Here is a 14,941-nt window from a genome sequence, read left to right on the forward strand (position 1 = left end):
ACCAAACGTTTTCGCGGCGCAAAAATTTTCTTTGATCGCGGCTCAATGAGTTTGGAATGAATGATGAAACGGGCTTGATTAACGTGCCAATCTGCCCGTTTCAAACGAATTACAATCGTTCCTTTACACGCGGATAATAAAATGATAATTTATTTCGTTAAGAAAAACGATCCTAGGGTTAATTCAAGAATGCTTTCAATTAAAGGTCATTAAAAAAAGAGAGGCGTTCGATTCGTTTGTTACAAAAGTTTATTTAAATAACTAAAATAACACGAGGAATATATATAAAATTGAGCAACACGGTCTGTTGTCGTTGTTGAAAGGAAATCGACTATCCAAGATCGAAGCCAAGACAGCTGCTCATCGTCCAAAGCCTCTGTAAATAACGGAGGAAATAATTTGAGAAAAATATTCCGCAGAAGAATATATATATATATGAAACGCATGGAAGAAGAATGCGTACCCGGTCTTTGAGCTGGCAAAAGCAGCGCTTCCGAACGGCGAGCTAATAGCACCAGCTTGAGCGGAGCTGTGCGAACCTCCGAAGCCGCCTATGGGAAAGCCACCGAATCCGCCGTATCCGCCGTATCCGCCGTATCCACCGTATCCACCGTATCCATGATATCCACCGAATCCACCGAAGTGGCGGTGAGGATCCGGATTTGCCTCTCTGATCGGCCTCGACACTGGACTCTCTGGTATTAGCGCACAAAAAATCTTTCTTATCTCGATATATTCGAAAGTTTGCCCCGAAAGCCGCCCGAGGCTATTCCATTCACGAAACGTACATAAATAAATAATAATCTGGGAAAGATTAACGAGAGGCGATTTCGATGACCTTAGAGAGGACGAGTGGGAAGGTCGAAAGTAATTTTTACCCGACCGTTAAAAGATGTTGCGGAGATTCACTAAACGATGAGTCAGATCGACCGTAATATATTTTGATCCCGTCGATGTGACGTGAAGCATGTTAATCATTGCACGTTCGAGAGATACAACTATACACCAGAGATATGCAAAGGAGAAGCTGTCATGTGACTGTTAAACAAACACAAACGTGGGAAGGGAATAATACACTATCGCGAAGAACGACTCGAACAATTCTCTCGGCCTCGGCCTTCATACCTTTCCCCGATATTGTAACATTTGTAATTTACACTTTTAAGGGAAGGAAATTTGTTCGTTTATTTCTCTCACGAATGCAAACACGTTTAGTATCGAGATACCGTACCTTGTTCCTCGGGAACAGCGTCCTGTTCCGCGGCAGGGTGAGCAGGGTATGCGATGGCGCCGGCCAACATCGTAACCAGAACGATTAGCGCGATCTTCATGGTTGAACGGTTTATCGGGAGGAGATAACAAGTTTACTGGACTAGTTAGCAACCAGCTTCTTCGAGTTTCGAGTGCGAAGTGACGATGAGAAAATCCGGAGGGCGGCCTTTATATAGAAAGCGTCTCGATCCGTGTTGGGATGTCCCGCCGCGGTTTACGTGGGTACCAAACGGGTACTCTTGCCGAGGAACGGACGAATCTCATTAGCACGGACAACCTTTCCATTGTGTGAACACGGTTGGACACGGCTTAACGTTTACCCAGCCGGTCATCGAAAGTTAAACAGTTGGACGGCTATCAACGATGATCCAGCGATATTGCATCCCTACCTTTTCGTGCCACCAACCAGTTTCGTTTCGCTTCGATTATTCAAGGCGGATGAACTTGTGACAGAGAGCTTCCTTTTTCTTCCTTTCTTCTCGTCTCCAACTATTTCTCCTCCAATTTCGCAACACCAATTCTTCGATTTTTGGGGATTTTCGGAGGGAAGGAAGGAGGGGAGAAAACGAAGATTAACCTTTCTTTTAAACTTATTTTTATTTACAAAATACGCGTTAATATATTCTTTCGTTTTCTTTTTCGTCTTTTTAATTCGTCGAAGGGAGGAGTCGAATTTTATATCCCAATTTCTATTTAATTTTTTTATCGAGCAATCAAGAGGATTTAAGCTAAATCGTACGATCAAATAAATTTTCCATTTTATTTCAAGTAGCTTCTGCTGTCCAGCTCAATATCCGAAGCCTGTTGCGTAAAAGTGTTTTATTTGGTATTAAATTCTCGATTTTCATCAAGGCATCGATATAAATACGAGGCTACGTGGGTGGAAAATTTCTTGATGAAGTCGTTGATCGAGACGTTAAATTGAATTTTTAAAAACGAGACGCACGTACGGAATATAAATTGAAAAATTCCCGTCAAAAATTATCATAATAATTTTATGACGCGTGGAAAGATTCTATGTGTATTGCGTGTTAATCAAGACTTGGAACTTGGCTGGGATTCCCCGTACGGGCCGTCTTTCATCGTCGTATACCTTCTTTCCTAACATTGGGTTAGAGTGATTATCTTTCAGATTGAAGTGATAATCGACGCTATTGTGTACGTGACATAAAAGTAAGAAAATTGCTTTGGAAAAGTATAAGCGGATAATGATCCTCGATCCCAAGTTGAAACCGAGATATGGAAATTGCGCAAACTTGTCTCAAAATTGATCCTTGAACACTTGAAAACACTTTTGAAGGCCGAGAACGCTTCCTGATAATTAATTTATGCGAAACGGAAGATGAGACGATCGTAACGCCATTTTTAACGTGTTGTAAAAATTTCTTTCAAACATCGGGAATGAAACTTTTTCTCGATTTTTTATTCTTAAATTTCACGACCTCGTTTCGAAGAAACTTCGAAGATAAGCGAATGATATTTCAAAGAATGAAAGTAATTTGCGCATAATGTGAGAAGTAGCGGAAGAATCGCTTATTCAAAATTATTCTTCCAAGATTCGAATATCAAGACTTCACGTCCTTCGTATTTTTGAACGAAAAGATTCCACGGTAGGAAGTAACCATACCATTCACGATGAATCACACCAACGTTTCTTTTTTTATGTAGAAATCTTTCTACTAATAGCTTTATATATATAATGTCAAGGTTTCGTAAAGAGTACGATAATTTCCGTGTAAAAGCTATCTAATTCGACTGTTTAACGAACCAATTTGATCTGTTCAGAAGTGTCGCTTCCTCGAGTTTGCATTTTTTCTATATGATCGTTCTTCTTTTTTTTTTTTTAGACACACGTCGTTAAACGGAATTGCGTCGATGGAAAAACCGATTTTGATGTGTTACCACGATTCGTAGTTCGATGCTTTCAAGAGTATTAAATCTTCGCGGCAAAAGAAGAATGATATCAGAGCACGGTATCTTTTTACGCAATAATTTTTGCACAATTAATGATATCGAAGGTGATGATTTCGATAAATTACAAGACTTTGGACAAATATTTGGATGACTCGTTATTATTAGTAAAATTTGCTCGTAAAAAATTTTTTTTATTCGTTTTATTATCACCTCGAAACTAACTAAATTAAACGTAAGTGGTAAATAAAAGATTGGAAAGATTGAAAGTTAATCGTAAACTCGATAAACATAAAGATATGGATAAATGCCTGTTAATAAAGGAAAAATAAAGCCGAGTGACGAGTTTTCGTTTCTTAGAAACGATTAGAGGGTGCGCATGGGCACGCCGCGTCGCTTAATGACCGCCTCTTCCAGAAACCAATGAACGGCAGGGTCAATGTTTAACGTCCTTGCCGGTATCCAGTCACCGGTCAACTTTATTTTTCCTCAAGTCACAGTTACGGATCTTGGAAGTGATACGTTGGTTCCATTGAAAATGTTCGAAACTCGATTTCACTTTGAGAATAAATTTATTTTCAACGTTTTTTTTTCTTCGCTTCGCGCGAAGAATCGAAGGGATCCATCCTTCCTCCCGCTGGAAGACGACGATTCGATTAGACGTACAACATTTTTTACTGGCTACCGAAAATGACCTCTCCCCCCTCGTTAAATTCTAGACAATTCTATTCCTCGATTCGTTTACTTGTTAATAAACTTCTCCATGGAAGAACTGTGTAACGAATGAGATTAACTTCGATCGACACACTATACTCTTCGATGCGATGGCAGTTAGAACGATCATGCGAACCCTTCACTCCTCAATCTTTCTTCGAGGATAAAATATTGCACTAGTCCGTACGATCGCTACGAAAAAACCTACCTCCTATATATATTTATATATATATATATATTTCCTTATAATCTACAAATTTTAAAATTACAAACTAAGTACATGCTAAGATTATCCACTTACTAATGATTAAGGAAGAGTTGTTTAATTTTCACGAACACCGGTAAAGGGTAAGCACAATTTCTCTACCAACGTACCGTTTCGACGAAATTCTCGGCGAATTATAAATATTATCGCAGGGGATGAAAAAAATCGATTCGCAGTAGTTAAATGTATGAAACGGAGCGTCCACTTCGGATTGTTCGATTACTCGTACGGAACGACGATGGGGGAAATAGAAAAGTGGAGCGTGTCGTCGTGGGTGCTCTCTCTTTCTCTCTCTCTCTCTTTCTCTCTCTTGTCTGCATATTAATGTCCGATGGAATATTGATCTTAACGGTATCGATAGGTCGGACGCAGCTAACTCTGTGCCGTGCCCGATCGATCCACTACGATGATCTACTCTTCGGCCACCGGTGTACGCCGCTTTTTCCTGTTGGGAAAATTGTTGGGTGAATACCGCGATACATGGCGAGATAACTATCCAAAAGTATCTCCTAGATCCTATCGAATCCTCTCTTTCTCTCTATTTTTTTCTTTTTTCAAACAAATCCTTCGTTTCTCGAAGAATATCGTCGTTTTAAAATCTTACCCGTTAGGGGATCCACCGTAAGCAGTCGCGACCGAGCTCGCAACGCCGCCCTTCCCGGTGGAGTAACTGTTGGCGATCGCTGTTACAGCTCCAGGGGGCGATCCTCCGGAGGATCCAGATCGGCTGGAGCCGCCGGGGAAGCTGAACACCATGGGGAAGAAGTTGTTCAGGTTGGGGTAGTTTTGCCGACGGCGACTCCCTTTGAAAGGGATGAAGGGAACGGATGGCTCGTCGTCGTCGTCCTCGTCCTCGTCGTCCTCTTCGTCGTCGTCCACCACGACCACCGGTGTCTTCTTCGTCTTCTTCCCATGCTGCGCCTTGGGACGATTCGGTTGGGACACTTCTGTGTTCGTGATGACTGGCTCCGCGGCTGGGGTCACCGCGGCTGCTTCGGTCGTGAACACGGGGGCAGGTTCCGGTTCCGGTTGCTCCTAATCGTGTAATTATTTATTTGGAATTTTTTTCAAACTTTCTGAATGCTCGATCGCGACTGAATGTTTGATCGTTTTGGAGAATATTTGGAAGAAAAGAGAAAAATATTTCGAATATTTTGTTCGATTATTTACTTGGAATTTTCTCTTTCAAATTTTCATGTGTTCTGAATGCTCGATCGCGACTGAATGTTCGATCGTTTTGGAGAATATTTGGAAGAAAAGAGAAAAATATTTCGAACGTTTTGTTCGATTATTTAATTGGAATTTTCTCTTTCAAACTTTCGTGTATCTGAATACTCGATTTAGGGAATATTTGAATAAAAAGAGAAAAATATTTTGAAAAGATAAATCGTTGCACAGTATTTACTTGGAATTTTCTCTTTTGTGTCGATCTGAATGTCCGATCGTTTCAGGGAAATATTTGAGAAAAATATTTTGAACAGTACCTGAGGAACAGTTTGTTGCTTATGTTGATGCTGCTCGTCTTCCTCTCGTTGTTGGTCATCACCCTGAGGACGATTCGCTTCATCGTGTGGACGACGTTCGTCCTGTTGAGGATTCTCGTTGTGCTGATAATCTTCCTCCTGTTGCACCCGATGTTGCTCATCCTCGTTGTAACCCTCGTCCACCTCTGGAGCGGCTTGCGCCTCCGCGCTTGACACTTCCGGTTCCTCGATCGGTTCCGGCCCATTGCTCAAATGTGGCGGCTGCATGCCACCGAAGAATGCCTCACCGCTCACCGCATTCCCTTGCGCGAAAACACCGGTCGCCTGGCCGCCGTGATTCGAACGACGAACGGGTCTGTAGTATCCGGTGAACATCATCGCTCTCTGAGGATACGGGTGCACGGCTGTCCTCTTTTCCCGGAGGAACATTATAGGATTTCCGTAAGGATCTAGCATCACTGAAACTATCGACGATTGGATTAGATTCGATGATGGGTGATTCGGGAGAAGATCTAACGATTGAACGAAACAATGGATGGATTCAGAAAGAAGATTTAGGATCATTTAAATTGGATGAAATCTAGATTCAATGATGGATGATCCAGGAGAAGGTTGTAGGATTGCCATAAAGATCTAACGATTGAATAAAGTAATGGATGGATCCAGGAGGATCTAGCATCATTGAAACTATCGATAATTGAATTAGATTCAATGATGAGTGATTTGGGAGAAGGTTATGAGATTTTCGTAAAGATCTAACGTCACGATTGAATGAAACAATGGATGAGTTATGAGGAGGATCTAGCATCGTTGAAATTATCGACAATTGAATTAGATTCAATGATGGGTGATTTGGGAGAAAGTTAGAATTAGAATTTTTATAAAGATCTAACGTCACGAATGAATAAAACAATGGATGGATTCAGAAAGAAGATTTAGGATCACTGAAATTGGATGAAATCTAAATCCAATAATGGGTGATTCGGGAGAAGGTTATAGAATTGTCATAAAGATTTAACATTGTGATTGATTAAAACAATGGATAGATCCAGGAGAAGGATTTAGCATCGTTGAAACTATCGACAATTGAATTAAATTCAATGATGGATGATCCAGGAGAAGGATTATAGGATTGCCATAAAGATCTAACGTCACGAATGAATAAAACAATGGATGGATTCAGAAAGAAGATTTAGGATCACTGAAATTGGATGAAATCTAGATCCAACGATGGGTGATTCGGGAAAAGGTTATAAGATTTTCATACAAAGATTTAACATCACAATTGAATAAAACAAGAGGATGATCCAAGAGGAGGATCTAGCATGAAACTATCGACGATTGAATTAGATCCATAGATTCGGAAGAAGGTTGTAGGATTTCCATAAAGAACTAACTAGGAGGACATGTAACTAAAACTAGCAACAATTGGATGAAATCTGGATCGAAGGAATTGAGTTCGAGGAACGGGAGTATCTAAAATCTGAATCTACGTGGCAAAAGGAGGACAGTAATCGACTTGTTCCAATTAATTTTACTTACTAGGCTCAGCTGGAATGACTCTAGACTCCGTCGCCAGGATCGTCGTCGCCACGACGAGGAGGACGAATGTGATCCAATGCGCCATCCTCGAGTCAATCAAATCGAATAGAAGCTGAACTGAAGAACTGACGCGAAATCTTGAAAAAGAAAAATAAAGAACGTGCTCTACGAGGTACACCACGAGTTGGGGGGGAGGGAAGGGGCAAGCACCGGGCACCTGGTTGGGTCTACCTGGATCGCGAACTTTTTGCACGATGCTGCTATTCTCGAATCCGCAATTGCTTTTATACCAGGAGCTAGGATCACGCGGGGGATGGGATGGATCGGTCGGATCCACGCACACGGAACGGGGATACGGGACCCCTCTGGAGCCCTCCCCACCATCGATCGTCAGGTGGTTGCCTCGTACCCAACAGGATCGTCGTAACGCAAACGTGCGCATCGTTCAACGATACGTGATCGTCATCCGAGATCGGACATCGACTCGATCGAACGCATTAATTGCGAATCTCCCTGCAGAATCTCCGGATGAATTTGCAACAGTGATCGCACAACTGTTGCCGAGCAACCTAAACTTGACGATGAGGCATCGAGGCGAGAAAGATGCATCGATCGAAGAGAAATCGAGCACGAGATTTTGACGCAAGAGGTCGAGGTACAGGTCGACGTTTCGTCCTTTCTTATCCAATCGAATCGAGTCCCGACGAAAGGACGATATACATGGTGCATCGTGTCGAATCCGTTTCTATAAATACCCACGATCGAAGGAACGAGCCGGGACGACTGCTTTCACAAGAATCCGCGTTTCCAGAATTTCTATTCCCTTCCCTCGATCGCCCCTTCCCTTCATCTTTCTTTTTATATTTCTTCAATTCCGCGACCCGCTCGTTCCACGAATCTCGCTCCCCGAGGGAGAGAATTCGTCCGGGACTCGTCAAAACTCCCCGTGAGGACGTTCGTCGAAATTCGAGGTCGATACACGATAAAATTTCCAGAGGCGAAGAATACAAATCGGGCCCCCACGTTCGCCCATTATACCTTTCCGTGCGTCAAATTAATATTATACTCCTATCTCGAAGCCAAGATCTCGATCACGTTCACGATCACGCGCGAGGGCAGGATTATTCTCGGCCGATCCAGCTATCCGCTCGTGTTTCCGTTCTGGCCAAGGCTGCGGAAGCTGATCTCGAAACGGATCCACCCGTTACGGTTAATGTGACGTGTGTTTTGACGTAACTTCTTAATATTAATATTATGTCAGTCATACTCGGTCGGTCGAATGGAGGGGAAGGGGAGGAGGAGGAAGGAGGAGAGAGGAGAGGGTATAGGCGAGTTGGTCAGAGGCGACGATAATTCTCGGGGATGATCAGAAGTCCGTAAGAGTCCAATGGCGGTGGCCGCGACGATCGTGATCCGAATTCCCAAGCGGATTCAAGACAGATCCGCCTTCACGTGTCACTGTCCCTTCCCTTTCCCTTCCCTCGTTCCCTCTTTGTCCGTTCACCGGCCGAGCCGCGCCGCGAGGAGCAACGGAATTACGATCGGCTCCGCTAGCGCAACCCCTCGCAGGGAGCCCCTTTTAACAGTATTTTCTCCTCCGTTCGGGGTACATTATTCATCTCGCGCCTCCTCGTTCCTGTTTCCTCTCTCCTTTCCTGCCTCTCCTCCTCCTCTCCTGTTCCGCGCGCCCTTCTTTCTTCCCGCTCGACTTCTCCCCTTTTACTTTCTCTTACCCCCGCCAAGGGGATCGGACTTCGATTCCTTTCCTTTTTTCGAGGAACCATCTCTCGCAGGATGAATTGTTGGCCGATTTTCAATAGTCGGCGTCGTTTCGGTCGAGACGTGGCGGGTCCCTTTTCAGGAGGGAATTAGCGAAGCAAGGATTTAATTTTCAATCAAGGCGACATTATTTAAATAATCGTTGCAGTAAATTTCAATGAGGCGATATAAACGTCTCGAGGTCGATCGATTAAAAATCGTCGGTCGGTTGGAAGCTTCGCACGTTCCAAAAGAGCGAGGCGCGTGTTAAGAGGAGGAGAAGGAGGGGGAGAAGGAGGAGGAGGATCGACGTATCAGGGTAATTTCCGTTTTGGAAATGATTTCGCGGCTTGGATCGATCGGTTCGGCCGGTGGTGGTACCGTACAGCTATCGAGTGGTGAATACTTTATGAATTCGTACCAATTCATGAATCAACTTCCAAACGCACCGTTTTCCAAGTCACGCATATCGTATTTTCGAGCGTGACCAGGCGACGCAAACCGGCACGTCCACTTCTGATACAACGAACGGCCGTTCCGCACGGATGCACCAGGATTCGCGATGCTTCTGCGAAAAATTTGCATCGCAGTTGGATATCGCTCTCGAACCCGCCATTTTTTCCCCCCTTTTTCTTTCTTTTTCATCGAGCACGACGTCCGTTCCTCACGACCGCGCATCGACACGACGACTCCTCTCTCGCCGAGCGGATTGGACGGATTATCTCGTGAATTCTTTCGTCCTTCCCCTCTCTTTCTTTTCCTCTAAAAACTACGATAAAATAGCAATGCAGTTGAGATATTGCAAGCGATTTTCAAACGTATGACGATCGTTTAGAGATCGTAGAAGAGTGTTTAAACGCGCAACGGTCTCCGTTTCGAGGATGGAGGAGAAGGCTGGTTCGTCGACCTCGTAAAACCGATCCTATTTCGCGAATCCCCGACGCAGAAATCAGTCCATTTGTCCCGCGTTAAAATTCACGACGCGCGATCGTTGGCCGCAGACCTGTAGTTGCCTAGATACGACAAACGTGATCGAGAGGAATGTACACGCGTTCTGTTAGCCGTTGTTGCTGGCTAGCAACAATTCCCAAAATCTAGTTTCGCGTTTACTTTGGGAAAATTGCTTCGCGACGTTCATCGAATAAACCGGTCGAACCGAATCATTTTATCCAAATTATTCCAGATAATATCGTTTGTGGATCAAACGTGATATTGGCAAAATATCTATGCATATATCCAAAATTTTACTTTTTATTTTGGGGAACAGTTGCTTCGTCACATCGGAATGGATAAGTGTTTTAAATTGTTTTTGACTCGTATCTAAATTATAAGATACCAACGATATCATTTCTATCGGTTAAAAATACGGATCAAACGCGACCCAGCTTGGATTAAATTGTAGAATTTTAATGACAAAATATATCTGTTTAAAATCTACTTTACTTTGGATCATTTTATCTAAATTATAAAATACCAATAATATCGTTTCTATCGATCAAAAATAGGGATTAAACGCAGCTTGGATTAATAGGATTAAATTTTAATGACAAAATATCTATACACATGGTTAAAATCTACTTTCGCGTTGCTTTGAGAAAATGAGTCCGAGTCATTTTTGACTCGCATCTAAACTATAGGATACACATACGATAAAAAGAGCTACGAATTAAATCTAATAAGGTAAATCCTTCCGATGCCAGCGAAATGTCCAATATGAATCAAAGTTGGATGACAAATCCGCAAATATCGAAATGCAGAGGACAAGCGTATTAGAACGCTTAGCTCGCGGACAATCAACGCAGTACGTCATCCGGTTGCGAGGATCCGAGCAGCCCGTATGTAAACCTATGATGCAAGTCCCATAACAATGATGTTCAATGTCCGTCCGTTCACCGCGTCGCTCTTTGGAGCCATTCGTCTTCAGGAATCCCTTTGTTGGCCGTTTTCCATTGTTTTCCGTTGTTTTTCCCCCGAGCACCGTAACTGCGCCGTTTCTCGGGGTCCCAGGGGTCACGATCCCTAGTCCTGGTCCGTCCGTTAGAGAAAAGAAAAGGAAAAAGAGGGGAAAGAAGAAAGATCGAGAAGAGTACGCCGATGATTAGAGAAATTATCGCCGAGGAAAATTGGCCGCCGAATTTCCGCGACGAGGTTAATAATAAATTCCGAACGATTCCCGAGCGGAACCGGACGATACCGTTTTTCGTTCTGCTAATTAACAACTGGCCTCGATTTGGGTCAGAATGGTAATGAGCGGGACGGGCGGATTCGACGCATGCCCGCGACATGAATATTCGGTTATTCGTATCAAAGATGACGAAGCGGAAAAAGTGGCAATGGCAGGAAGCCCGACAGCATTAAAATCGATAGGAAGGACGATTATTATTAGAACGTCCATATGCCATGATGAATCGTCAACCGATTTTATACATATATATATATATATGGCTGCTACTTTAATAAGACGAATCTTGCACTAACGTTGAATGTTACGATTTCGAAAATTACAATTTTCTACGATCTCTATATTCGCGTCCTGATATATCCATGAATCTTATCTGCACCCGAAACTCCTCCGACATACCTAATCCTTTTTTTTTTTTTCACGAAATATCATGCTAACTCGAAGACGAATAATGCATAAAGGGAACCCAGACGGCATTTGTATGAAGCGCTCAAGAAGATGATGAAAACTGAATATAAAACTTCTACCCTCGGTTGAAAGAGAGAGAGAGAGAGAGAGAGAAAAGAAAGAAAGAAAAAGAGGAGGGAGAGAAAAGGAAGAAGAAGAAGTAGTACAGAAGGAGAGGAAAAACGACGATATTTTATCTAATTCAATCGGGCCGGCAAATGAAATCGCTCTTATCGTATTAATCGCGTATGCCAATCGTCGTCCGCTTATTTGTCGCAAAACGAGCGAGTCTCTCGACGTAGGCTCCCCATGTTCTCAGGAAAGCTCGCAAGAACGTTGGTTGTTCGTTACATGGCTCCTGTTTTCGTGAACGAAGCCGCACGTACGGAATCAAGATGAACCGGGCGTACAGACGTTACACGTGCTGCGCAGTGGCATACTGAAACGGACACGTCTTGTCTGCTCACGTGCGGCAACTGTCGAAACGTGAGACAATCGTATCGTCTCCGCGGTGGCTTCGATTCGCCTCGTCCCATTATCGCGAAAGGAAGAAGACGCGTGGAAGGCGGTGTGAGAATCTCGCGAATCTTTGAGTCGAAGTCGAAGCGCGATCGAGCACGATCTCGAAAACGGAGAGAAGAATATTATCGAATCACTTGTTTTCTTTCTTTTTTGGATCGATTAGGAGAATTCGCGAGAAGGGGAGAATAGTAATCTTTCTTTTTTTTTCTTTTTTTTTTAATGCTTTACGCGAGATAGAAAATTGGAAAATTGGGCGGTGGAATCACGGTGGTGGAATCACGGACGAACATCTGTTCGCGGAAACGGAGACACGCCTGTTTGTCCAGTTTCCGGGAAGAAATTAGAGGGCGTCCTTGCCACGAAAGGCACGTACGAACGTTTTATCCCCTTTTTGATTTTCTAATTCGCGCCTGGATGATCTACGATTCAATAGAAATCCGTTGGAAGGCACGTGGATAGCTATGTTTAATTCAAGATCGTTTCTCGGAATGATTCCGACCGAGCAAATAATTTTACATCTCACGGCCTCGCTCACGGCGGATGCAGGTTTTTTACCGTAAAAATGGCCAACTCGCTGGCAAAAAAAGGAAAAAGGAAAAAAAAACGCAACGCGAGGGAAATAACTTTGCCTCGATCGATTCTTCGCCGATTTGACATGTACTTTACGCTCGCAACTTCCGTTGCATGCCTTTCTCTCTCTCTATTCCTTTCCTTTCTTTCTCTTTCTTTGTCTCTCTCTCTCTCTCTCTTTTTCATTCTAACTTTTCCCTTTCGTCTTCCAGTTTTTATCGAACCGTTTTGTGGTGGAAAGGACGATGACTCTGGATAGATCCGCGCGTACAAAAAGGCGTGTAACAATTCCCATTTGAACACGAATCACGAAGAACCGGCACAGGTAAATCCAGGACGAGTGGAGTTGAAGGACCGCTTTACATCTCTCGCTCGTGGATTGCGTCCATTTTGCAAATTTTTTCTAGAATAAAACGGCCCAGACAGGTGTTCTGTTCATCGTAATACCACTAGCGTAATACTCTGTTAAACGCTCTATCCCGCTCTTTGCACGATCCTTCTCTGAACGAGCAGCGAGGCTTCGCTCTTCCATCACGGAGAAAGATGAAAAAAAATCTTCAATTTCGTATACTCGAAACGTCATAGCGTGGAATTTAAATTAATTAAGTAAAAATTGAACGATTCGTTGAGTTTGATGAAGATTGACGATCATTCTTAAATACGATTATTTAAACTGATCTCGAAGTCGATTGTTCGAGGAGGAGAAGGAGGAAATCCCCTTCGACTTTTGATTTAAAGGAAGGGAGATGAATAATCGAGTCTCCTGGGTGGTTACCGCTCCCTTTGTACGCCACTGATCTCTCTGATCAGCAGTCAGAGGATCGACGGGCCAGGTAGGCCGAGCGGAATTTACTGTCCAGCCTTTCCAGGGAAGACATAAAATAGTTGCAGGTGTATAGTCAACCGACATAAACGCCCACGAGTATTCGCAACGACGGCTACGGATTCTGCATCCCGATGCGAAACGAGATCTGTCCCGGGTTGCACCTGCTTGCACGACCGCCCGAGGACGTCGTTATCTCGATGAAAATCGATCAAGGAAATCGATGCTCACGCCTTCGTACTTTCGCGCTTGGATCGAAGGACAAGGAATATATCGTTTTCGAAATGATATTAATTTGTCGATTGTGATCAAAGATTCTTCCTCTTTCAATTGCACGAGTAATTTAAAATTGATTTCGAAGTGGAAGATTTTTAAAAATTCTTGAAAGTGGAATTTCTTTCCTTCTTTCTTTTTCCACAGAAATTGAAGATAATTAGAAAGATAGCGAGACACGATAAGAACAACGTTGAATTTTCCATGGGACGATTGTTTACGAGGTCTTCTAGGAGGCGCCAGCCAGGCGATCGTTTCAACTTGGGGTATTAAATCAGTGTCTGCGAGGGACATTGATAACAGCAACGACGTCAAATCGAAAGTATGACGAAAACGTTAACGTTACGTCAGTGCGCCTACAAGTCCAGCCACGGATTCACCATAAAATATATGGTGCTAGTGGAGGCATAACGCGTTGAATACGAGATTTCTCTTCCCTTGCATGAATAAAATCGCTTATTCTTCGACTGACGCCGGTCTTGGGAATTAATTCAACCGTACCTCTCTTAGATTTTGGCATCGATCGGCAACTTCTTCGTTCTTTATACTTGCGGACGAACATCGCGAAGAGGAGATACGAAAGGAGAGAAAAGAAAAGAAAAGGAAAAGGAAAGATCTTCTTTTCCCACCGAGATAAGAAAGAAAATCAACGAGCAACGACTATTGTAATTCTGTACAAATTTGCGAATGCGAATTCGCAAAAAGCACAAGTAGCTTTGAGCAGCGCACGGATGGAAAGATAAGATCGAAAGATGCGTGAGAGCGTAGATCGGATTATTCGAGGATTATTTGGCTCGAGACTCGAAAAGGGTGAAAAAGGAAGACAGAGAGAGAGAGAGAGAAATGGGAGTGGGGAAAAGAGGCGGCGGAGTCGCGTCCCTAAAGGTTTTGGACGTGCGTGTCACGTGCCGCTGTCACGTGACTCGCGGCGCGGTAGATCCGCGCGGTGCATCATCGTTGCGCACGAAGATCGCGATGGCGGCTGCCTTTTGAGCACGGCCTGCCATATTTCAATCCCACCCGATTTTTCCAACCCGCGAGCCGCACGACACGGAATGCTTGACAATTATTCGCCTCGCGGCCGTACACCTTTATTGCACGAGCGTATTGGAAATACACTCGCGGTAGGGTGCATTCGTAGCGACTCGCCCGACCGATTTGAAAGTTTAAGCGACCGC

The 14,941-nt window shown here is 43.7% G+C and overlaps 2 protein-coding genes and 1 long non-coding RNA gene across 4 annotated transcripts in view; 1 reads left to right on the forward strand and 2 right to left on the reverse strand.

Moving 5' to 3' along the window:
- The window catches only part of LOC133666674 (uncharacterized), a 31,585-nt gene that overhangs the window by 4,304 nt on the left and 12,340 nt on the right, over nucleotides 1–14,941 (forward strand). Inside the window, exon 2 of one of the 2 annotated variants that reach the window (XR_009831145.1) lies at nucleotides 12,880–12,992. The exons of the other annotated variant lie outside the window; for it this stretch is intronic. This is a non-coding gene — a long non-coding RNA (uncharacterized LOC133666674). The remainder of the gene's footprint in view (nucleotides 1–12,879; nucleotides 12,993–14,941) is intronic. 2 annotated transcript variants of the gene reach the window in all.
- LOC107993442 (keratin-associated protein 19-2-like) lies at nucleotides 232–1,507 on the reverse strand. Its single transcript, XM_017049856.3, has 3 exons — nucleotides 1,232–1,507; nucleotides 464–695; nucleotides 232–376 (listed from the first exon to the last, which is right to left on the reverse strand). Exons 1-3 carry the CDS (start codon nucleotides 1,329–1,331, stop codon nucleotides 361–363), a joined length of 348 nt encoding a protein of 115 aa, XP_016905345.1. The 5' UTR covers nucleotides 1,332–1,507; the 3' UTR covers nucleotides 232–360.
- LOC107993418 (uncharacterized) lies at nucleotides 3,737–7,453 on the reverse strand. Its single transcript, XM_017049822.3, has 4 exons — nucleotides 7,189–7,453; nucleotides 5,647–6,110; nucleotides 4,767–5,197; nucleotides 3,737–4,607 (listed from the first exon to the last, which is right to left on the reverse strand). The coding sequence occupies exons 1-4, from the start codon at nucleotides 7,271–7,273 to the stop codon at nucleotides 4,574–4,576; spliced, it is 1,014 nt and encodes a 337-aa protein (XP_016905311.1). The 5' UTR covers nucleotides 7,274–7,453; the 3' UTR covers nucleotides 3,737–4,573.

Source organism: Apis cerana, linkage group LG9 (assembly GCF_029169275.1).
Source record: "Apis cerana isolate GH-2021 linkage group LG9, AcerK_1.0, whole genome shotgun sequence".
In the NCBI taxonomy this organism is placed as follows: Eukaryota; Metazoa; Arthropoda; class Insecta; order Hymenoptera; family Apidae; genus Apis; species Apis cerana.